Raw genomic sequence first — 25,933 nt, 5'->3', positions numbered from 1 at the left:
AGCAAGTGTATAAAAAGCAAAGAAAGATGAATCACAAAATAAATTAAAAAATAACAATAAATGGACACCTGGGTGGCTCAGTTGGTTAAGCAGCTGCCTTCGACTCAGGTCATGATCCCAGTGTCCTGGGATCGAGTCCCGCATCGGGCTCCTTGCTCGTCGGGGAACCTGCTTCTCCCTCTGCCTCTGCCTGCCATTCTGTCTGCCTGTGCTCGCTCTCTCTCTCCCTCGCTCTCTCTGACAAATAAATAAATAAAATCTTAAAAAAAAAAACAATAAAAACCTTAAAATAAAAAGAAAGAAATCTAAGCCTACTTCCCTGGGAAATGAAAGTGTGCCATACTCTGATCATTTAACTTGGTGAGATGGAATTGTTCTGTGGATCTTCTGGCCAAGGTGCCTGTTATGATTATTCTCAGAGTTTTGGCCTCATGGAAATGCACATCTTGGGAACAGGGGACAGGGCTTGGTGTAAGCAGGTCTGCCCTCCACTAGGTGCCACTGTTTTGCTTCCTGATGGCACTGATGTGTAGGTTGAATATGGCATCTGCTCTCTAGGCAGGGGTTGAAATTTCACATACACCCCACTCTTCAGTGAGCCCTCACCAAAGAGCAACCAACCACTTTCTCTCCAATGTTTCCATCTGAAACCCATGTTCACCCTACTTGTGTCTCAGCTGCTGTATCCCAGGCACATGATTGAGTTTCAAAACTTCAAAATTAGGGGCTCCTATGGTGTGGACCCATGCTATTCGTCCAGGAGAGAGTCTCATACCTTTTTCCATTTGCCCACAGGTCTCAGGAAAGAGATCACGTGACCAGATTGTGGTTCACCGTTTATGGCAAATCAAAGCAGAAAACCTGCACTTAGACTCACTGTTCAACCGGGTTCCAGGCCCTTTGCCTAGCATCTGTGAATCACAGTGGTGCCACACATCCTTCTTGTGACTCAGCAGACCTCAGACCCTGGAATTCTGCCCCACTTTGCCACTTCAGCACCTTTATGATGGCCACATCCCCACAGTTGCACACTTCTAAAAGTTCAGATGTTGTGCTCTGCTGCTACAATACATTGTGGCATATTCCAGAAGCAGGCTCCATCCCTGATGTCACCACCACAGCTCTATCTGCCCCAAGACAACTCTCTGCACCTGCTACATAACCTAAGGAGATCAATTTTCTATGAAGACTTGTAGGTTTTGTTCTCTCTGACCTCTGATTGACTTCTTGGCTGCTTAGAATGACTTGATGATTACCTACCTGTGTTCCAGGAATCCAAGTCTAGGGACCCCATAGCCTCTGCCCTCCTAACCACCCCATCCCACATTTTCTTGTAGCAAAGAGGGTGTGATAAATTCCTTCTTCTGTATATGCTAAAGCTCAAACTTGAAATCCAGTGTTTTATTTCAGCATATCCTAATTTATTTCTCTCTTTGCTCTGATCCAGTTGTCTTATGGTTCAATTGCTCTTTCGATGTGCAGTCCCATTAAATATTATGCAATTATTATATTATTTTGCAGAAATGGTTAACATATGTTGTCCACCTACATAACCTCACTCCCTAGGAGACTCAGAGAGGAATGCATGTCCTGGCATTGAGCCCGGGGCTATGAGCAAGTAGTGAGGGGTGCTCCCCAAGGACAAGAATTGCGGGAATATTACTAGCACCACTCCATGTATCCATGCAGTGAACACAGGTGCATTTTGGATGGTATGGCCAGTTTGCAGTCTTCCTGATGCACAAAATCCACTCAGGGATAGAAACTGCAGGATGTGGAGACAGAGCAGAAGTCCCGTACTCATCCAGCAAGGTCAAAGGGTCTGAGCTGAGAAAAGAAAAACAGAGGTAGATCAGAGCTGCAACCTAAAGTTGAATTGGAATTGAATTTCCCTGTTGCGTTTGTTGTCAAAAGTCCCTGTAGGGGCGCCTGGGTGGTTCAGTGGGTAAAAGCCTCTGCCTTCGGCTCAGATCATGATCTCAGGGTCCTGGGATCAGGCCCCGCATGGGGTTCTGCTCAGCAGGGAGCCTGCTTCCCCCTCTCTCTCTGCCTGCCTCTCTGCCTACTAGCAATCTCTCTCTCAAATAAATAAATAAATCTTTTTTAAAAAGTCCCCGTAAATCCTTCAAAGAGGTTGAAGTGTAGCATTTATTTATTTATTTATTTATTTATTTATTTATTATTTACTGCTCTCCCATTAGGTTGAATTTACTGATTGAAAGTCAGAGGACTTGGAACACTGAAAAAAAAAAAAACATTTTAAAAAAGAAAGTCAGAAGGCCCATCCTCTGTATTTTTCTTCTGTTGGGCACTCCTCCTCTTAGTCCTTTTGGTGAGAGATGACTGAACGGATGTAGCTGGATGTATCAACCGTGGTGCTGTCAAGGTGTACCCTGGAATGCATATGAGCAATCAGGGTTCCCCATCCAAACGACAGAAAAAAAGAAAAGAAAAATAAAAGAGAGAGAGAGAGAGACAGGAAAAAAAAGGGAAGATAAAAGAGAAGGTTCAGCCTAAATGGGCCCCAAGGTAAGATTTTTGAAGTATACAAACAAAAACAGACAAACAAAAAGACTGATGAAAATATATGACAAGAGAAAAAAAAAAAAAAAATATATATATATATATATATATATATATATATATATATATATATACATATGAGCAAATAAAGGAAGAACCTCATCAAAAAGAACCCCAAGTATAAGATTTATATACTATCAGGACAAACACCAAAACACAGAAACACTGGTGGAAGAAAAAGATGGGAGAATGGTTATAAATTCTGTGTGGGCAAGGAAGGTTGTTTTGATTCTTCCTGGATGTATCTTGATATCTTTGTTAAAGGACTCAGCATTCCTAAGATAAAGGGGGATTAAACATTGGTTTACGTATAGGGGTAGCATTGATTGGGGAAAGAGGATTACCTTGAAGTTTAACTCTATATGAATATTAGAAAATAAAAATAAAAAAGGAATAAACTAGACTAAACTAAACTAAAATTTTTAAAAAATCAAAAAAATAGAAATGCAAAAGAAAAACACAGGTGTATATATCAAAAATTCAGGTTAGAAGGCTATTATGAAATTTGATGTACTGGACAGCTCGCTGTGATGGTAAATAGGCTAAAAAATTATCTATATAAAAAAAAATGAACCAGAGTAGTGGGAATGAGTAAAAAATAAAAGCTGTCCTGTGAAGTAGTGGTGGTGGTTCTCGTGTAGTCTTTTTTTTTTTTTTCCTTTCCTGGTTGGTTTTCTGGGGGAGGGGCCTGCCACGTGGGTTTTCAGTCAATGATGTTCCCTGAGTTAAGTCCTCCCGCCCCCCTCAAGGGGGTGGGCTCTGAGGAAACCGTTTTTTTTTTTTTTTAGGCTTTTGTTCTCTGGAAGTTTTTATGTTTGTTCACTTTTTTTGTTTTGTTTTGTTTTTTTCCTCTTGCCTTGACCACTTTTGATAGTTTTTGTAGGTTTAGAGGAAAGCAAACTGCACCCTGACCTAGCTCTCAGAGATAAGCCTCAGTCTGGTCCCCTGTGGGTGCTGTAGAGCCCATATAAATTCCCCCTTGGCCACTGGCAGAGCAGATTCCAATTCTTGGTCCCTGGTGACGCAGGATCTTCTGCTTGTACCCAAAACCACGGCAGTGGCAGCTGTCTGGGCAGCTCCAGACTGCCAGAGAGGTTCCAAGCAGTGATTGCACACTGAGATTTTCCCACTGGCCCGGGCTGGGAGTGCCTGGTCTTTCTGGGTCTAAGAGCACCTGGCTTGTGCACACCACTCTCAGGGGAGGCCATGGGTCACACGCGCATCTCAGGCTCTGATAGCAGGGCATGGGTCCAAGAGCACCAGGCTGGGCCTTCTCGCACCTCTCTCAGGGGAGGGTGAGGGGCGCACACGTGTCTCAGCCTCTGTAGCAAAACTTGGCATTCTGCTGTCTGGCGAGGCTCCCAGCCCCTCACGGGAGACAGACCCCATGCATTCTCAGGCATGCTGGCAGCTCAGGAACCAAGACCTGGTTTCTCCGTCACACTTTCTCTGGCTCAGCAACAGGGGAGGCTGTCCTGGGTCCGGGGACTTAAGCCCCTGTCCCTAGCTGCCCTGATTCCCACAATTTCCCCCCTCCCATGATCCTTTGGTCTTTTTGAGTGCTTTCAACCAGTCTCCAAGTTAATGCTGGTCCCCAGATGCAGGGCACTCTCATATTTGGGGTGTTCTTTCCAATCGGTCGCCTCTGGTGGCTCCCTCCAACTTTTGTTTATCTTCCAAAATCAGTCCGACTTTCCCACTCCACTTTACCTGCCCACTGGCATCTTCTGCCCCTGTAGAGATACAGACGCCTATAATTCTGATCTCAGGTTGATCTCATGGGTTATTGGAGTTCTTTGGTAGATAATCAGCTCACTTTATGGTACAGGTTGAAACGACACCTCCCCGCCAACTTGTCTCCCCCTATTCCCAAATAACTGCTTAAAAAAATAAAATCCTGCTATGTCCATTCTTTGGACAGGTACTAATCATTAAATCCAGTGATTCTTTTTTAAGGTCTATATTATATTAATTGTTTCAAACACATTTTATCTTGGTAGTTTTCACTTAAAAAAGAAAGAAACATCTTTAAGAACTGAAATCCCAGGGGCGCCTGGGTGGCTCAGTGGTTTAAGCCTCTGCCTTTGGCTCAGGTCATGGTCCCAGGGTCCTGGGATCGAGCCCCGCATCGGGCTCTCTGCTTGGCAAGGAGCCTGCATCCCTTCCTTTTTCTCTCTGCCTGCCTCTCTGTCTGCTTGTGATCTCTCTCTGTCAAATAAATAAATAAAAATCTTTAAAAAAATAAAAGAACTGAAATATCATCCCCAACAGGAATCTCTACACTCCCACAGTACTTTTCCTGTCTCATATTAATCAGTCACATCTTACCTTGTGTTCCAATGAGGTGTCCAGGTCTCTTCTCCATTAAACACTGGAGCAGCTCCAGTGGAGACCTGTTTATCAAGCAAAACTCCACTTTGCTGGGACACACTGTGGAGAACCTCTGAATAGAACAAAACAGCAGTCAAGTTGGCAACAACAGAGGGTCCTTCAAGAAATTGTGGGAATTCTAACAATCTACATATGTGCATGAGCTAGGAGCTTTGAAAAATGGATAACCTAGAGTAACAGACGTATTTCTCAGGAAAAGTCAGTAAGTTCCTATCAGAGGATGTGTTCATTGCTCAGGAAAATTTCAGAATGACCTCTGAGTGTGCCAGGACAAGCTCCCTCTAGGATATGGCCTAAAAGGAGAAGACTCTGGCATTCTCTGGTAGATAAAAGTGCAGATTTTGAGCTTTAGAACAAAGGGAAGGCTGCACCATAAATGAAGGTAATCGACGTGTTTCTGAGAGAGGGAACCCAATTTTAGGCAGACCATGATGAGGAGACATAGATGGTCACTAAGAAGCAGAGGGTCTCTGGGAAGCAGGAGGCAGTGAATACCCATGTCTCAATTCTAAGCTATTTTCACTGAAGTAATGTAAACCCTCTGCACTGTCACACATGATCATCTCATCATGGTTGTGTCTGGAGGGGGTAGTTTGGAATGGAGAGAATGGGGTAGAAGTATCCTCCCCATCTGTGCTTCTCAAGGACACAATTTCCAGAAACCTCAACATAAGGGCTGAATTTACTCTCCTACCTGAATGAAGCAAAATAAAAAGTAGGCAAATTATGTTGCAAAAATTAAGCCAGATGGAAATACATGAATGATAGTGATGCATCAGAGAACTGTTAATACAAGGTGCAGGGTGGGGATGAGAATTCTAGAGAGGATAGACAGACAGAAAGGACCAAAACATGGACAGAAGGAGAAATAGCTAAGCCAGAGATAATTAGACACAGTGAACAAACCCTCCAGGAATCCACAAGAGATACGAGGACTAGGATGGAACTGCCCTTCTCACAGGATGAAGGATGGAGACCAAAACTCTGGAGCTGATAGCTGAGTGCTCTCCTTAATTGCCTCTTTTTCTCAGTTCATGGCCAATTAGTCAGCAAGTCTTGCCAGTGACAAGTTCAAGACACACTCAGAATCCAACCATTTCTCACCCCTTCGCTGCTGCCACCCTGGACTCAGCTCCTATCCGTTTTCACTTGGACACCAGCAAGAATCTCCTCACCTTGCATATTCCAAGCTCCCATGTCCCTGTCTCACTCCTAAATACTCTCCACACCAGAGTCAGTCAGAGAATCCTTTCCATATGGAGAAAATGAGGATTGTTGCTGGTCTATGGTCTGTCTTCCCTCCTCAAAGGTAAGCCCCATGAAGGCAAGTTCTTCTATTTCTGTTCATTGCTGTAATCACAGAGACCAGGCAGGGATACAGTTTGTGCAGTTAGAACCAAATAAATATTAGTGAAGTACACAAACAGTTATAGAACTGTACACTAGACTTCTGAGTAAAGAATAAAGGATCTGCATTTTGTATTCATTTGTGGGTCTTCAGAATGGTTGGGGTCTGGAAATCATGTCTTTTTTTTTTCTTTTTTTTTTTTTGTCATCATCACTGAGACTACAATGGCCTCTTCATAACGTTCACTGCATGAACTAGTGGAAAGAATGTCTGATAGGTTGACTTCCTTACTTGGTGCCTAGAACTGGCCTGGGAAGAATATGGATGCTGTTCTGTCCCCACACACAAAAGCAGGTACATGTAAAGAGTAGAGTTCATAAGCAACAGCCAGTCTGCAGGAAAACCACTCTTCAAAATGGGCTGAATGAAGTCTGCACCAGCGACACACAGTGCAGAGGTGACAAAGAAAACTCTTGTCTTCAAGAACTAAGAAAATTGTAGGCATATCTGCTTCTACCTGCTTGTGAACAAGTACCATGGTGGTATATGTGTTCTGAGGGAGATGCACACGGGGAATATTGGGAGCCACGAAGAAGTAAGTGATCATCTTACATGAAGAGGCCACGTGGTCAAGGAAGGACTTCTGAGGAAGTTTTTACCTGAGCTGAACCAAGGCTTAGGAGGATGTCTAGCAGGTGAGAAAAAGTACAATGAGGGAAGAAGACACAGACTGTGTGAAGGCTCAGCACACATGGTTGCCTTCCCAAGTGGATCCTGGGAGGAAGTTAACAAAATGGGGAAGGACAGGAAACTCTTATAGCACACATTCCTCTAAGGACAGAACCTGTGCTTTCCAACACTCATGGACACTCCTCCTCTCAAACTACTCATTTTCCCCTAGAAAGGTGACCAATAAAGGGGCTTAACAGAGTTAAAAACACTTGGAGACAAAATCAAAGAAGGGAGATATCTATCTGGCTTCCATTCCAGTTTATGGGAGGACTGATGCATGTGTGTAGAGCACAGTGTTCCCTGTTATTGTCAGCACTTATAAGGAAGAATGTGGCTTCACACCAGCTCTGTCCCAAAGCATGGCATGGCTGCTGGGAGGCTCCATGTGGGGTAACACAGTCTTCCTCCTGGTTGTGCAGTTCTGAGGCATTCCCATTAGAGTTCCACTCCTTTGTTCTAAATGCACTTTGTACAAAGAAACGGACAGAATCTGAAACAGGGATGATGTTTTCAGGAAAGCATAATAGTTCTTATCTTCCTATTAAAATAGAAAACCAGGAGGGTGGGAGAGTAGCAATAAATTTGCACTGTTTTGACAGAGACTACATTCTAGTCACAGTTAATACCCACAGTCATGTCCACAATGGCTCAAGGAAAATAAGTTCTTGGAGTCAGTGGGAGACACACATATGTCGAGCCTCCTAATGAGCCTCAGTAATGCAGGAAAACTATTCTCAACAAGAGGAGATTCCACATGTGTCAGGTACACTCTGTGGGGGTGTAGGCAGGTGTGCCTCCAGAAATGGGTCCTCTCCGTGCACTGGTGACAAGGAAAGAAGGATCCTGGTTTGAGGCAAAGAGCAGCTGCTATTCCCAGGTGGTGACTGCAGATCACAGCTGATGTTAGCAGTGAAACTGAGTGGAGAATGTGGGAGTTATGGACATAGTCAGAGTCTGGCCACTTGACGTGACATCCACAGGCTGGTGCCTGAGTGTCGGATTTGTTTGTGCACAGGTTTCTTCTGCAGCAGGACAGCTCCTCCCATGCTGTTCTTCCTCCTCGTGCCTCACAGCTTCCACCGAGAGGTCTTTCTGAGCTTCTAACTCAACCTTCTCTGGTCCACCTCTTGTTGCCTTTGGTTCTCTTCTACAAAGCCAGCAGAAATGGTTCCTGAACAACAAGGGAGTTCTCTTTTTTGGAACAAAGAACTCCTGGGTAAAGAGGGTGTTTGGATGAGGCTTGAAGCAAGTGGCTTCTTTCTGCTCTTTCAGATCTTCCTCCAGCTGGTGCTTCCAAATGCTGCCTTCAGAGCTGTCAGTCATTAAAACCAGTGCTTCCTGATACAGACAGCAACACGACTGTATCCACAAGGACTGATTCTGGAGCAAAGATGCCCTACAGAGAAAGTACATAGAGTACAATGTCCCATTGATGAATTCTACAGAATTAAAGCTAGTATAAAGTGGCATGAGAAAGAACAATAGTTATGTGGGGACAGGGTGAACAAGGGAAAGGGAAGGAGAAATTCCAGGGGGAAATGTGGAAATTTTAGGGAGAATTGGTGCACTCACTGTCAATAATGTTAATTGCAACACCTGTCTTTATCATATCACACACTCCATATGTGGGCCGTTGATCTTGTGTCGCATATACACATTGAACTTATTATAGGTAATAACAAAGGTGATTCTGGAGGGACACAGAGAGAGTGAATGTTAAAGACATGAAAATACACCTACATGATGCTGATTCTCTCTGTATTTATGGTAAAGTATAAAATAAGCAAAATCAATCCATTCCCATTACAGGATGGGTTCCATATGCCTCATAGCTTGACACTCTGTCCTGCAGATGATTTGGGGTGGAGGGCAGCAATTTCTGTGGGGAGAGCACTGACCTAGATCCGGGGTCAACCTCACCCCATATATGTTCATGGACACCCAACAAACCCAATTATACACACTGGACACTGGAAAGTTTATAATAAAAAACATTTTTTTTTTTTCAAAATTTGTCATTGGCACTAAATTAAACGTATTCACAATGGCTTGGGTCACTGCCTCTCTGTCAGAATAGATCCCCAAGCTGAATATATAGCCAGAGAACATGCAAATAGTGCCTTCCCTCTGCTGATTTAACCAGCACAGCCAAGATCCTGCAGCTGGGAGAGGAGCCCAAGGCCCGGGATACCCAGGTGTTCATTCAGTGATCAAGACAGAATACAGACAACTCACCATGGAATTTGTGCTCGGCTGGGTTTTCTTTCCTGCTCTTTTAAAAGGTAACTTATGGAGAAAAAAAGAAATTGAGTATGTGAGTGAATGTAAGTGAGAGAAAAACAGGATATGTGATAGTTTCCTGACCAAGATGTCTTCTGTCTGCAGGTGTCCAGTGTGAGGTGCAGCTGGTGGAGTCTGGCAGTGACCTGGTGAAGCCAGAGGGATCCCTGAGACTCTCCTGTGAAGACTCTGGATTCACCTTCAGCAACTACTACATGTACTGGGTCCGCCAGGCTCCAGGGAAGGGGCTGCAGTGGGTCATATATATAAGCTATGATGGAAGTAGCACAAGCTACACAGACTCTGTAAAGGGCCGATTCACCATCTCCAGAGACAAATGCAAGAACACGCTGTATCTGCAGATTAACAGCCTGAGAACTGAGGACACAGCCATGTACTACTTTGCAAAGGACACAGTGAGGGGCCCTCAGTGTGAGCCAGGACAGAAACCTCGCTGTTCACTGTTGCAGCCGGCGCGACAAATCGATAAGGAACGTGAGGGTAAGAGGATGGTGAAAAGAAATTAAGAGACAAAGAGATGGGGGCAGGAGGAGCACCAAGGAGGATGTCCAATAGTGCCAATTTTATTCAAGGCTGTGAGGCATTATATAGCTAACAGAAACAACTACAAAAAGTATCTATTTTTAACTGATTATGAAAGAATTTGCAACATGCACAGAAAACCCTTCAGGCTTTCCCATTATCTATTTCCCAAGCACAAATAGCAGACCCTCTACCGCCAGATGTACTAACTTCAAGGCAACTCAAGACATAGTTTATGTAAGCATAGCGCAATCTTACAGTGGTGTAGTCTATGGCCTGTGCAAGGACAGCAAGGACCAGCCAAGAATTCATGACCCCAACCAAATCATCAGAGGTTATCAGTAAATGAATCATACTAAAGATATTATGGAAATAAGTATATGACAATTAAGCAATGCATCCAGACATTTTCTGCTAATGTTTGTATATTAGAACAGAAAGAAATGTATATATACCTCATAAGAAAAAGAGCTGAGGACAGCCTGCTTATTATGCACAGAAAATACTGAGAGATGAGATTTGGGGAAGAATGGAGAATACTGAAAGTCCACAGTTGTTCAAGAGAACTTCGTGGTGACACAGGTAAGTGAGAGAGTCTGTGAGGTTCTGCACACCTGGGACTCCTTGTCCAGGTTCATCTGGATCAGTGCACACAACACAAGGAGACTCACAGGAGGCCGGTACACTAGATTAGTAACTATTCTTAGACATTTCTGTAATGTATTAGCTACACACACAGAACAGCTGACAACACATAGAAGACCCGCTAATGAGTTTCCCTCTTCTTGGGAACGACCATCACAAGGAGTTTCATGCTGAGATGAGCAGTGGGCCTGACCCTCCTCCCGCTATAGGCAAACAGATTCACCTCAGACACAGAAGACGCATTCCATGCAGACCCCCCTCGATGTTACAAGAATAGAAAGACTCTGAGTGGAAGGGCCATTCTTGTGATTCCCCTGATGTGTGGAGATCAGTACTGGTTTCACAGGAAATCAAGAGAGCAAACAGCCCAGAAGTTATTTATGAGTTCTCTAGGGGAAATCCTGGCCAGTTCGATGGGACAATAGCAGAGATATGAAAGGAAGTGACAGTATTGTCTCATATAGTACCTGATATATTATTTTATTTCTGGATCATGGTTTGAGCCATAGATCCCCATTTCAGCCCCACTTTAGAGCCCTGCCATCATGGTAGACATTCATTATTGAGCCTTTCTCCATCTGAGACTTGGTGAAGATCTGGACAGTGTAACAGGACACCAGTTCCATGGGGCTCAGGATCCAGGACAGGTTGAGGGAGAAGTCAGAAGGAAAGAGTGAGGTTGGGGGGTGGTTTCTGATGGATATTCAACGGACAGCACAGTGTGGGCAGGGATATGGGACCTGCCAGCTGGACCTCAGGATTCACATGGATTCCCTGTGTGGAAGCCAGGAAACACGTCTCAAACACAGTCACCAAGGATGCTCTTATGGACTCTCCCTACCAGAACAGGACCCAGCAGGAAAGGGATGGGTTTTCCTCTCTGGATTGTCATCCCACCAGTTTCATGGGGGAAATATGAGTGCCCCTCATAGCAGGTGGGCTCCTTTTCCATCCAGAAAATGGAGCGGTGCCTACAGAAGGGCAGTTCCTGATCACCTGTGTCCACCCACATGTATAATGAGCCAGAGGATACACTGGAGCCAGGAGGACAAGAATTGACTTGGACAGTCATCCTGGGAGAAGCTCATAAACATGTGGGGACAGTGTGTGTCCCCTGAGGGCAGAGAATAGGCATGCAGCATGCAGAGAGCCTGGGATGTGCAGGTACTTCTCAAGGACGATGGGAATTTGCAGCATGAGCTTCTGTGGAGAACGAAAATGGGACATAGAAGAGGTTGATGAATGGAAGTTCCCCAGAGACTGGTGAGATCTCTGCTGTGTGGAGGCAAAGTTATATTCTTGTGGTTGGCTGCACAGAGAACATGAGGTACTAGAGATGAAAGAAAAAAAAAATCTCTGTGGACAGCTAAGAGTCTGGAGAGGAAATTTCTGATCACAAAAGGAAGCCCTACCTCACTGCACCTGCTCCTGGGTCTGATCTCTGCTGTGGATGCTGAGCACTCTCTGCTGCCCTGACTGCCCCTGCAGCTCAGCACATCCTGTGTGAACTGTGGGAGGCCATGGTAATGCTTGAGATGAGGACAAAACCTGGCCCTGACTTGTGCCTCCTTTAAAGGCTGAATAGCCAAACAAAGGCTTAGGTCGATAAAGTCGAGTAGCACTGAGGAAGGGTCTGTGCTATGTGTTGTGCGCTCGCCTATGTGACTTCCCACATGTTTGCTAGTCAGAAAGAAACGATTTGGTCGGGGTCATGAATTCTTGGCTGGTCCTTGCTGTCCTTGCACAGGCCATAGACCACACCATTGTAAGATTGTGCTATGCTTACATAAACTATGTCTTGAGTGGCCTTGAAGTTAGTACATCTGGTGCTAGAGGGTCTGCTATTGGTGCTTGGGAAATAGATAATGGAAAAGTTTGAAAATAAATCCATATATTTTTAGATTCTGCTACTCCAAGAAGTATTATTGGAATTACTTGCATAACTGGTAATATATTTTACAACCAAGAAGAGCTCACATAATTATATTTAATAGATGAATTTACTGTGCAATATAACTTATAAAAAACAACCTAAAGTAACAATCTGCTTCGGATTTTCATTCAAGATGTTATAATGCCCACTTCCCATTATTTTATTATTTGTAGAGTTATTTAGTATAAAATTTAAAACATAATAGTGAGGGGAAGACAAGATGGTGGGGAAGTAGAAGGAGGCACCTTTTCAACCTGTACCCTAAAGTGAGCTGATTAACTACCTAAGAACTCCGATCACCCAGGACATCAGCCTGAGATTAGAATTATATACATCTGGATCTCTACAGGGGTAGAAGATGCCAGTGGGCAGGTAAAGTGGAGTGGGAACGTTGGACTTATATTGGAAGATAAAAGGGGAGAGAGACACCTGAAGCAACCCATTGGAAATACGAGAGTGCCCTGCAACTGGGGACCAGCATTAACTTGGAGTCTGGTTGAAAGCACTCAAAAAGAGCAAAGGATCACAGGGGGAAATTGTGGGAATCAGGGCAGTTAGGGACAGAGGCTTAAGTCCCCAGACCCAGGACAGTCACCCCTGGCGCTGAGCTGAGAGAGTGCAGCGAAGAAACAAGGTCTTGGTCCCAGAGGTGCAAGCAAGTCTGAGAGCGAGTGGGGTCCAGCTCCCGTGAGGGGCTGGGAGCCTTGCCAGGCAGCAGAAGCACAGACTTTTTACAATCCCCATGGACACGCCATGCCGTGCCATTAGAGCCTGAGTCGCGCCCCACACCCTCCCCTGAGAGAGGTGTGCGCAGGCGCCAGCACGCCGCTCTCCATTCCAGAAAGCCTGAGTACTCTCAGCCCAGGCCGGCAGGAAAATCTCAGTGTGCGATCACTGCTTGGAACCTCTCTGGTGTCCTGGAGCTGCCCAGACAGCCGCCGCTGTTGTGGTTTTGGGTACAAGCAGGAGTTCCTGTGTCCCCAGGGACTGCAACTCGGGACGTGCTCTTCCAGCAGCCGAGTGGGAACTTATGTGCTCTGCAACACCCAGAGGGGAACAGACGGAGGCTTCTCTCTGAGAGGGAGGTCTGGGTGCAATTGCTTTCCTCTAAAACTCCAAAAACCATCAAAAGCTGTCAAGGCGAGAGAAAACAAACGAACAAAGAAACATAAAAACCTCTAGAAAACAAACGTCTGAAAACCCGGTTTCCTCAGAGCCCACTCCCTTGAGGGGGGTGGGAGGACTTAACTCAGGGAACACTGCCTGAAAACCCATGTGGCAGGACCCTCCGCCAGAAAGGCAACTGGCGGTAAAAAAACAAACAAACAAACAAACAAAAACGACAGGAGAACAACCACCATTACTTCATAGATACAACTTTTATTTTTAATTTGTTCCCACTGTTCTCGTTCATTTTTTTATATAGATAATCTTTAACCTGTTTACCATCACAGTGAGATGTCCACTACATCAAATTCCGTGATAACCTTTTAAGCTGAACATTTTGATACATACACCCGTGTTTTCCTTTTGCTTTTCTATTTTTTTATTTTAGTTTAGTTTAGTTTAGTTCATTCTTTTTTATTTTTAGTTTTTGATATTAATATACAGTTAAACTTCAAGATAACCCCCTTCCCCAATCAATGCTAACCCTATAGGTCAACCAATTTTTAATCCCCCTTATCTTAAGAAAGTTGAGTCCTTTAACAAAGATATCAAGATACATCAAGGAAAAATCAAAATAACCTTATCGCCCACACTGAGAATTTATAACTACTCTCCCATCTTTTTAATCTGCCAGTGTTTCTATGTATTTGTGTTTTTCGTAATATTATATAAATCTTATACTTGGGGTTCTTTTTTTAAAAGATTTTATTTATTTATTTGTTAGAGAGAGAGAGAGAGCATGAGCACAGGCAGACAGAGTGGTAGGCAGAGGCAGAGGGAGAAGCAGTCTCCCAGCTGAGCAAGGAGCCTGATGTGGGACTCGATCCCAGGACGCTGGGATCATGACCTGAGCCGAAGGCAGCCACGTAACCAACTGAGCCACCCAGGCGTCCCACTTGGGGTTCTTTTTGACAAGGTTCTCTTTCTGTTTGCTTTTATATATATATATATATATATATATATATATATATATATATATATATATATATATATATTTCTCTTGTCATATACTTTTGTCAGTCTTTTCGTTTTTCTGTTTTTGTTTGTATACTTCATAAATCTTACCTTGGCGCATATTTGGGCTTAGCCTTCTCTTTTATATATATATTTTTTACTGTCCCTCTCTCTCTCTATCTCTTCTTTTTTCTTTTTTCTCTCTTTCTTTTTTAATTCATTTGGGTTGGGACTCTTGATTGTTCAGAAACGTTCCAGGGTGCACCTTGACTGCACCACGGTCGATATATCCAGCTACAACATTTCAGCCATCTCTCACCAAAATGACTAGGAGGAAGAATGCCAAACAGAAGAAAAATTCAAAGGGTGTGCCTTCTGCAAAAGAGCCAATGGCTATAGATATAAACAATATGACAGAAAGGGAATTCAGGCTAACAATTATCCAGGCAATAGCGAGGTTGGAGAAAGCCATGGTTGACCAAACGAAATTGATTAGGGCAGAACTGAAAGCCACCAGGGATGATGTTCACAATGTTAGGGCAGAACTGAAAGCCACTGAGGATGATGGTCACAATGCTCTCAGTGAGTTCCAATCTAATCTAAATTCTCTCAAAGCTAGGGTAACTAAGACAGAAGATAGAAGTAGTGATCTGGAGGACAAACAGATAGAGAGAAAGCATCAGGAGGAAGCCTGGAACAAACAGCTTAGAAGTCACGAAAACAGAATCAGGGAAATAAATGATGCCATGAAACATTCCAATGTCAGAATTACTGGAATCCGTGAAGGGGAGGAGAAAGAAAGAAGTATAAAAGATATAGTGGAACAAGTTCTCCATGAAAATTTTCCCAATCTCGCGAATGGAACCAGCGTTCATGCAGTAGAGGCAGAAAGGTCTCCACCTAAGAATATAGAATCTTGAAAGTCCTCGAGCCACCTGATAGTAAAAATGAGGAATTATAATTGTAGTCAGGCCCTCTTGAAGGCAAGTAGGACAAAGAAGCTCCTTACATAAGGAGGAAAGCCCATCAAAATAACGTCACACCTGTCCACAGAAACCTGGCAAGCCAGAAAGGGCTGGCAAGATATATTCAGGGAACTAAATGAGAAGAACATGCAGCCAAGAATACTTTATCCAGCAAGACTGACATTCAAAATGGATGGAGAGATAAAGAGTGTCCAAGACTGGCAAGGCTTAAAAGACTATGCAACCACCAAGCCAACACTGCAGGAAATATTAAGGGGGTTCTATAAAAGAGGAAAAATCCTAAGAATATCATTGAACAGAAATATAGAGACAATCTACAGAAAGAAAGACTTCAAAGGTAACATGATTTCAATAAAAACATATCTATCAATAATCACTCTCATTGTGAATGGCCTAAATGCGCACATAAAATGACACAGGGTTTCAGATTGGATAAAACGACAGGACACATCCATATGTTGTCTACAGAAAGTAAAGGGATGGAGAAGCATCTTTCAAGCCAATGGGCCTCAAAAGAAAGCCGGGGTAGCGATTCTCATATCAGACAAATTAGATTTTAAACTAAAGACTGTAGTCAGAGATACAGAAGGACACTACATCATTCTTTTTTTTTTTAAGATTTTATTTATTTATTTGTCAGAAAGAGAGAGAGAGAAAGCACACAAGCAGGCAGAGAGGCAGGCAGAGGCGGAGAGAGAGGCAGGCTCCCCGCTGAGCAAGGAGCCCGATGTGGGACTCGATCCCAGGACCCTGGGATCATGACCCGAGCCGAAGGCAGCGGCTCAACCCACTGAGCCACCCAGGCGTCCCGACACTACATCATTCTTAAAGGGACTATCCACCAAGATGATCTAACAATTGTAAATATCTATGCTCCCCAATATGGGAGCAGCCAATTACAGAAGAAAACTGTTAATCAAGATAAAGAGTCATATTGATATGAAAACATTAATAGTAGGAGATCTTAATACACCTCTCTCAGAAATGGACAGATCATCGAAGCAGAAAATCAATAAAGAAACAAGAGCATTGAATGACACATTGGGACAGATGGACCTCATAGATATATACAGAACATTCCTCCCTAAAACTACAGAATACTCATTCTTCTCAAGTGCATATGAAAACTTCTCAAGAATAGACACATACTGGGTCACAAATCAGGACTCAACCAATACCAAAAGACTGAGATTATTCCCTGCATATTCTCAGATCACAATGCATTGAAACTGGAGTTCCACAAGAAGGAAGGAAGGAACTCAAACACCTGGAAGCTAAAGACCACCTTGCTTAAGATTGCATGGATCAACCAGGAGATCAAAGAAGAACTGAAACAATTCATGGAAACCAATGAGAATAAAGACACTTTGGTCCAAAACCTATGGGATACAGCAAAGGTGGTCTTAAGGGGGAAATACATAGCCATCCAAGCCTCCTTCAAAAAAATTTAAAAATACAGAATACACCAGCTGTTTCTACACCTTAAGGAACTGGAGAACAATGAGAGACTATGGACTCTGAAAAAAAATCTGAAGGGTTTGAAGAAGTGGGGGGGTGGGAGGTTGGGGAAACCAGGTGGTGGGTATTAGAGAGGGCACGCACTGCATGGAGCACTGGATGTGGTTCAAAAAAAATGAATTCTGTTATGCTGAAAATAAATTTAAAAATTTACAAATAAATAAATAAATAAATAAATAAGGAACTGGAAAATCAACAACAAATCAAACCAACTCCACACATAAGAAGGGAAATAATCAAGATTAGAGCAGAGACCAATGAGCTAGAAACCAGAGATACAATAGAACGCATCAATGAAACTAGAAGGTGCTTTTTGAAAGAATCAATAAGATCAATAAATCATTGGCCAGAATAACACAAAAGAAAAAAGGGAAAGCCCAAATTAATAAAGTTATGAATGAAAAGTGTGAGATCACAACTAACACCAGGGAAGTAGAAACAATCATCAGAAGTAATTATCAACAGTTATATGCCAATAAGTTAAGCAACCTAGATGAAATGGATGCATACCTGGGAAACTATAAACTCCCAAAATTGAACCAGGAAGAAAATGACAACCTGAATATACCAATATCTAGTAAGGAGATTGAAGCAGTGATCAAAAACCTCCCAAAAAACAAGCGCCCAGGACCTGATCAATTTTCTGTGGAATTCTACCAAACTTTCAAAGACGAAATAACACCTATTCTCCTAAAGCTGTTTCAAAAAATTGAAGAGAAAGAAAACTTCCAGACTCTTTCTATGAAGCCAGCATTACCCTGATCCCTAAACGAGGCAAAGTCCCCAACATAAAGGAGAATTTCAGACCACTATCACTGATGAATATGGATGCTAAGATTCTCAACAAGATCCTAGCGAACAGGATCCAACAGCACATTAAAAAGATTATCCAACATGACCAGGTGGGATTCATCCCTGGGGTACAAGGATGGATCAACATTTGCAAAACAATCAATGTGATAGAACAAATCAATAAGGAAGAGAGAAGAACCACATTGTCCTCTCAATTGATGCAGAAAAAGCATTTGACAAAATCCAGCATCCGTTCCTAATTAAAACGCTTCAAAGTATAAGGATAGAGGGAACATTCCTGAACTTCATCAAATCTATCTATGAAAGACCCACAGCAAATATCATCCTCCTTGGGAAAAAGCTCACAGCCTTCCTGTTGAGATCAGGAACACGACAAGGATGCCCACTCTCACCACTCTTGTTCAACATTGTATTAGAAGTCCTAGCAACAGCAATCAGACAACAAAGTGAAATAAAAGGCATCCAAATTGGCAATGAAGAAGTCAAACTCTCTCTCTTTGCAGATGACATGATTTTTTATATGGAAAACACAAAAGACTCCATCCCCAAACAACTAGAACTCATACAGCAATTCAGCAACGTGGCAGGATACAAAGTCAATGTACAGAAATCAGTGGCTTTCTTATACACTAACAATGAAAAGACAGAATGGGAAATTAGGGAATCAATTCCATTTATTATAGCACCAAGAACCATAAGATACCTTGGAATAAACCTAACCAAAGAGGTAAAGGATCTGTACTCAAGGAACTACAGAACACTCATGAAAGAAATTAAAGAAGACACAAAAAGATCGAAGACCATTCCATGCTCTTGGATCAGAAGAATAAACATTGTTCAAATGTCTATATTGCCTAGAGCAATCTATCCTTTTAATGCCATTCTGATCAAAATTCCACTGGTATTTTTCAAAGAGCTGAAGCAAATAATCCAAAAATTTGTATGGAATCAGAGGAGACACCAAATTGCTAAGGAAATATTGAGAAACAAAAATAAAATTGGCGGCATCACGTTACCTGATTTCAAGCTTTACTACAAAGTTGTGATCACCAAGATAGCTTGGTAATGGCATAAAAACAGACACATAGGCCAGTGGAACAGAGTAGAGGGTCTTGATATGGACCCTCAAGTCTATGGTCAAATAATCTTCGTCAAAGCAGGAAAAAATATATAGTGGAAAAAAGACAGTCCCTTCAATAAATTTTGCTGGGAAAATTGTACAGCTATATGTAGAAGAATGAAACCCAAACATTCTCATACACCACACACAAAGATAGACGTGAAATGGATAAAAGATCTCAACATGAGACAGGAATCCATCAGAATCCTAGAGGAGAACATTGGCAGTTACCTCTATTATATCAGTCACAGCAACTTCTTTCAAGATATGTCTCCAAAGGCAAAGGAAACAAAAGCGAAAATGAACTCTTGGGACTTCATCAAGATCAAAAGCTTCTGCACAGCAAAGGAAAGGTCAACAAAACAAAGAGGCAAACCACGAAATGGGAGATGATATTTGCAAATGACAGTAAAGACAAAAGGCTGATATCTAGGATCTAGAAAGAACTTCTTAATCTCAACACACACAAAAGAAATAATCATATCACAAAATGTGCAGAAGATATGAACAGACACTTCTCCAATGAAGACATACAAATGGCTATCAGACAAATGAAATAATCTTCATCATCACTATTCACTAAGGAGATTCAATTTAAAACTACATTGAGATACCAACCTACATCAGTTAGAATGGCCAAAATTAGCAAGACAGGAAACAAAATGTGTTGGAGAGGATGTGGAGAAAGGGGAACCCTCTTCCACTCTTGGTGGGAATGCAAGTTGATGCAGCCACTTTCGAGAATAGAGTGGAGATGACTCAGGAAATTAAAAATAGAGCTTCCCGATGACCCTGCAATTGCACTACTGGGTACTTACCCCAAAGATACAGATGTAGTGAAAAGAAGGGCCATCTGTACCCCAATGTTCATAGCAACAATGACCACAGTCCCCAAACTGTGGAAAGAACCAAGATGCCCTACAATGGACGAATGGATAAGGAAGATGTGGTCCATATACACTATGGAGTATTAGGCCTCCATCAGAAAGGATGAATCCCCAACTTTTGTAGCAACATGGACGGGACTGGAAGAGATTATGCTGAGTGAAATAAGTCAAGCAGAGAGAGTCAATTATCGTATGGTTTCCCTTATTTGTGGAGCATATGGAATAAAATAGAGGACATGGGGAAATGGAGAGGAGAAGGGAGTTGGGGGAAACTGGAGGAGGAGACAAATCATGAGAGACTGAGGACTCTGAAAAACAAATGAGGGTTTTGGAGAGGATGAGGATTGGAGGATGGGTGAAGCTTGTGGTGGGTATTATGGAGGGCATGTATTGCATGGAGCACTGGGTGAGGTGTAAAAACAATTAACTCTGAACACTGAAAATAAGTTAAAAAATAAATGAGTTTTTTTAAAATATTTTATTTATTTATTTGACAGACAGAGATCACAAGTAGGCTGAGAGGCAGGCAGAGAGAGAGAGGAGGAAGCAGGCTCCCCGCTGAGCAGAGAGCCCGATGCGGGGCTCGATCCCAGGACCCTGGGATCATGACCTGAGCTGAAGGCAGAGGCTTTAACCCACTTTAACCACCCAGGTGCCCCTAAATGAGTTTTTTTTTTTTTTTAATGCTTTAATAATCCCGTGAAAAGATAGTAAATCAGGGATTCAATTGTGAGTCAATTGAAAATTTGTGATGGCTCTGCCAAATCAAATACAAATAATTAGTCTTTCTAATAAGGCTTAGCATTTGTATAGTAGAAGGTGAAGGAATGAACCTTATGGTTGTAAGTAATGAATCACTGGACTAAAAAGACTGATGACTAATTTCTGCAAGAACTATAAAAATTAGTGAAAGAGAAAATAAGTGACCAATAGGTGTAAGGGATAAACAGAGTCCCTGGACAATGGGAATGGAAATACCTAAGAACATGATGTTAATAAAACTATTAGAAGTAGGAAGAGGGCTTACCCAAGATCTCAGGTGAAATTTCCCCAGTCCCCAGGTCACCAGCTGGTTCTGAAGTCTTGTGTTTGCTGTGTGCACAAGGAGAACAGAAGCTTCCAGTGGGTCCATGAGAATGCTCAGATTGAGGTGCTGGATGGGAGAAGCCTTCCATCATAACTAACTGATCCTTCAGTTGCTGATATAATTTCCACGTGTGTTTCATTTACCATCCCCATGTGAAACCTAACATGATGTGATGAGGACGTGGAGACTTTGGAAAGGGTGTTATCAGGAGGGTAAGGTTTCATACTGGGAATAGTGCCCCTCCTCACAGAAGAAAACCCACACCACGGACACAGGAGGGGATTAAAACTGAGGGGCTACAAAATACAGATCTTTCTGAGGACAAGAAAGGGACACTCAAGGACAATGGTGATACCAGGTAGAGGACAAGGACCCTACAACACTTTCCAGACCAAATCCTGGATCCTCCATCGTGGGCCTCACACATTTTTCCCTATGTCCTTGTGGTCTTGACCAGTACCTCTCTCTATTCTTCATTGGATTTTCCAGGAACATCTGTGAGGCTTCTGGAAGCATCACAGGAGAAAGTGTTGCTTGAGGTACAAGGGGAAGGTGTCAGGAGAGGGGATGACCAGCAGAATGCAGCCCCATGAATGGACAGAACGAAAGCTGTCTGGTGAAGTGTGATTGTCTGGAATCTGGGGAAGCTCTTCGAGCACTGACTGCACTCACCTGCCCTCTACTTCCCTGCCCACCAGGAGATGTGGAGCCACATCAGCTGAATCAGCTAACTTGGCACTGCTTCTCTTCCAACCCAGTTCTCAGGATTATCTCTCCCAAAGGCATGGGGTCAACATGGCTCCCAGTTGCAGGTACAAGATAGTCAGGGGATGACTTCTCATGCCTCTCCTCAGTCCCAGAACCAGCCTCACACCTGCTGGTGTCCACACTCTCCACCAGGAGCAAGCATATTCCAGAATACATTCACTAACCAAACCTCCTGTTTGGTGGGCATGAACCCAGTATCCAGCCAGGTATGATGGACACACACCACTGATCCTGCTGTGTGGCGTGTGCAGCCCAACTGTACAAGCCCAGTGTACAGGCTGGAGAATGGGACACTCTTGCAGTCACCAGAATCCTCCCCAGACCCAGAAGCACAGCTGTCCCTGAAGAAGAACCACGAGGACTTTCTACATATAACATAAAGCTCTTGTGATGAGACAGTTTATCCAAACCAGAAGCAAATGCGTCTCCTCCACTGTGGCTTCTTATGTGAATTACCAGCTGTTCTGGAAATGTTACCAAGACAGGCCAGTTCTTCATGGAGCCCATATGCACAGGTGAGAAGGTGGTTGAATTCTGGGATGGACACCCCTATCTCAGAGACCCTTCATTGTCACTCAAGCAGGGAACCCTGACCCAACAAGACAGCATTCCAGATCACCTGTCCCTGCATCAGCACCTGCCTTTGTTTTGGAAAAATTTCCCTGTCCAGGGACCTCCATGGTCCTGTCCTTAGTATCCTGGCTGTGCCCACTGGGAAAGGGGAACTGCTGGGGCTGAAGGTCAACTGGGGCCTTCCCCACATGCCAAGGGCTCAGTGATGGCAGCAATGACAGGGTGGGTCAGCCCAGGAATGACACTCTGAGGAGCAAGCATGGACTCTTCTCTCCACAGCGTCTGCAGGGTCCCAGGTGCTGGAAGAACACTAAAAACCCAACGTGCATGCACTTCCCTGTCTCTGCTTGAATTATTTGCTTTTGTTGTGTCGTTATGAATGGAGGCACACACCTGGTCCCAGCATCAGTGTGGAGGGCATTGTCCATGTGCTGAGTACAGGGAAAAGGGAAATTTGGATCCCTACTGCTAATATCAGCTACAGCATTGGTGCACGTTATTGGATAGTGGGTGTGGAGTGGACTGTGAGCTACATGCGTGTGCATGAGCACATACAATCAGACGTAACTTTCAATCCCAGGAACCTAAAGGAGATAAGAGGCCCCACCCCGATATCTCCCATAGTTTATGGACTCCCAATGAGTACAGACTGTGTCAATGCAGCTGGGGGCTCCAGGGAAGGGGCTCCTGGGTGGATTCTGAGATCCCTTACTTAGGGTCTCCCTGTAGAGTGTGCAGGTCTAGTAAGGCCATCTCACTATTACAGGAGATGTTGTCAGAGCACATGGTGTCACTGGAGGAGCTCCCTGAAGGCACAGCACACACATTGTAGGGGCAGAAAGTTTTACCACATTCCTTTCTAGGACCTTCAGCTGTTTTAACAATTAAATTGACATAAGAAAACCAGTAGAAAAATGAATTTAATTTTGCATTTATTTTATTTTCATTGTTTTTTTAATAATTTTTCTTTCAAAAGCAGATTTGGTTTTTTTAATTTTTATTTATTTTTTTAATTTTTTTTCTATTTAATTTTTTTAACTTTATTTTTCCACTGTTCCAAGATTCATTGTTTATGCAACACACCCTGTGCTCCATGCAACACCTGTCCTCTTTAATACCCACCACCAGCTAGATTTTTTTAGATTTTTTTATTTTATTTTCAGGGTAACTGTATTCATAGTTTTTTCCCCACACCCAGTGCTCCTGCAATCCGTGCCCTCTCTAATACCCACCACTTGGTTCCCCCAACCTACCACCTCCCGCCCCTTCAAAACCCTCACATTGTTTTTCAGAGTCCAAGTCTCTCATGGTTCACCTCCCCTTCCAATTTCCCTCAACTCCCTTCTTCTCTCCATCTCCCCTTGTCCTCCATGCTATTTGTTATGCTCCACAAATAAGTGAAACCATATGATAATTGACTCTCTCTGCTTGACTCATTTCACTCAGCATAATCTCTTCCAGTCCCATCCATGTTGCTACAAAAGTTGGGTATTCATCCTTTCTGATGGAGGCATAATACTCCATAGTGTATATGGACCACATCTTCCTTATCCATTCGTCCGTTGAAGGGCATCTTCTGTTTTTTCCAGTTTGGCGACTGTGGCCATTGCTGCTATAAACATTGGGGTACAGATGGCCCTTCTTTTCACTACATCTGTATCTTTGGGGTAAATACCCAGTAGTGCAATTGCAGGGCCATAGGGAAGCTCTACTTTTAGCTTCTTGAGTAATCTCCACACTGTTCTCCAAAGAGGCTGCACCAACTTGCATTACCACCAACAGTGGAAGAGGGTTCCCCTTTCTCCACATCCCCCCCAAAACATGTTGTTTCCTGTCTTGCTAATTTTGGCCATTCTAACTGGTGTAAGTTGGTATCTTAATGTGGTTTTAATTTGAATCTCCCTGATGGCTAGTGATGATGAACATTTTTCATGTATCTGATAGTGATTACTTTATTAAAGATATCCATTGATGTGTACAGAGAGATCAGGTGGAAATACCCCTTGTGGTTGTTGATAACCCACATTGTCTCCAGCAGATCTTTGAGTCTCTGTCAAGGCATCTCAGTGTCTCTAGGTTTCTGTAACAGAAATACCTGGTCTTCACCCATCAGTCTACTGGGACTTCTGGACATTCAAGAAGCCTGCAAATCTCACGTCCACCACTGTCCTGCAGAAGGTTAAAGGGGGCAAACAGGTTCCAATGTGAGGAGCACAGACTCACACTCTGGGGCTTAATTTCACCTGCTGTGCACACCTGGACTTTCACACAGGCAATCTGTGCTACAGTGTGTACATATCCACCTGTAAAATAGTGGTAAAATTGGCACCTACATCATGATAATGGGGTCCATATGAGAAAAAAGGAAGATAATGGGTGCTAATCAGTTTATCTAGCAAAATCACAAAATAAAAGAGTGCGGTTTCCTCAATGATATCATGGTGACTAATCTTCCCTAGGACCCTCACAAATGCTGTAGGTCAGTGCCATCATGAGGATGCTACCTGGAAAATGTGTTATATACTCAGAGAATATGCAAATAGGGCCTTCCATCTGCTGATTAAAACAGCCCAGCCTTGACTCTGGAGCTGGGACAGGAACCCCAGCCCAGTATTTCCAGGTGGTCCAATCAGTAATCAAGACAGGACATGGACAATTCACCATGGAGTTTGCACTTGGCTGGGTTTTCCTTGTTGCTCTTTTAAAAGTTAATTTATGGTGAGCAAGAGACGTTGAGGATGTGAGCGGATATGAGTGAAAGAAACAATGACTGTGTCACAATTTCCTGACTAGGATGTCTTGTGTCTGCACGTGTCCAGTATGAGGTGCAGCCGGTGGAGTCTGGGGGAGACCTGGTAAAGCCTGGGGGTCCCTAAGACTCTCCTGTGCAGCCTCTGGATTCACCTTCAGTAGCTACCACATGAGCTGGGTCCACGAGGATCCAGGGAAGGGGCTGCAGTGGGTCGCATGGATTAGCCATGATGGAAGAAGCACAAACTATGCAGACTCTGTAAAGGGCCGATTCACCATCTCCAGAAACAGTGGCAAGAATACATTGTATCTGCAGATGAACAGCCTGAGACCCGAGGACAGGGCGAAGTATTAATGTGCAATGATACCATGAGGGGATATCAGTGTTAGCCCAGACACAAGCCTCACTGTGGGGGGGGGGGGCGGTATCTGGACTACCAGGGGGTGCACACTACTCACCAGTTCTGTCTTTTTTTTTTTAATTTTTTATTTTTTATTTTTCAGCATAACAGTATTCATTATTTTTGCACCACACCCAGTGCTCCATGCAATCCGTGCCCTCTACAATACCCACCACCTGGTGCCCCCAACCTCCCACCCCCCACCCCTTCAAAATTCTCAGATCGTTTTTCAGAGTCCATAGTCTCTCATGGTTCACCTCCCCTTCCAATTTCCCTCAACTCCCTTCTCCTCTCCATCTCCCCTTGTCCTCCATGCTATTTGTTATGCTCCACAAATAAGTGAAACCATATGATAATTGACTCTCTCTGCTTGACTTATTTCACTCAGCATAATCTCTTCCAGTCCCGTCCATGTTGCTACAAAACTTGGGTATTCATCATTTCTTTTTTCTT

At 43.4% G+C, this 25,933-nt stretch overlaps 1 protein-coding gene across 1 annotated transcript in view; it reads left to right on the top strand.

The window, feature by feature from the left end:
• The window catches only part of LOC125104556 (uncharacterized), a 32,970-nt gene extending 7,536 nt beyond the window's left edge, over positions 1-25,434 (top strand). Inside the window, exons 3-6 of the mRNA XM_047737108.1 lie at positions 9,217-9,336; positions 9,440-9,835; positions 24,442-24,532; positions 25,239-25,434. Of these exons, the coding sequence (XP_047593064.1) occupies positions 9,217-9,336; positions 9,440-9,835; positions 24,442-24,532; positions 25,239-25,434 (803 nt within the window). The remainder of the gene's footprint in view (positions 1-9,216; positions 9,337-9,439; positions 9,836-24,441; positions 24,533-25,238) is intronic.
• The last annotated feature ends 499 nt before the right edge of the window (positions 25,435-25,933 follow it).

The sequence above is a fragment of the Lutra lutra genome, chromosome 7, assembly GCF_902655055.1.
Source record: "Lutra lutra chromosome 7, mLutLut1.2, whole genome shotgun sequence".
Taxonomy (NCBI): domain Eukaryota; kingdom Metazoa; phylum Chordata; class Mammalia; order Carnivora; family Mustelidae; genus Lutra; species Lutra lutra.
Note: the sequence above shows the minus strand (reverse complement) of the source record. Positions and strands in the feature narration are given on the sequence as shown.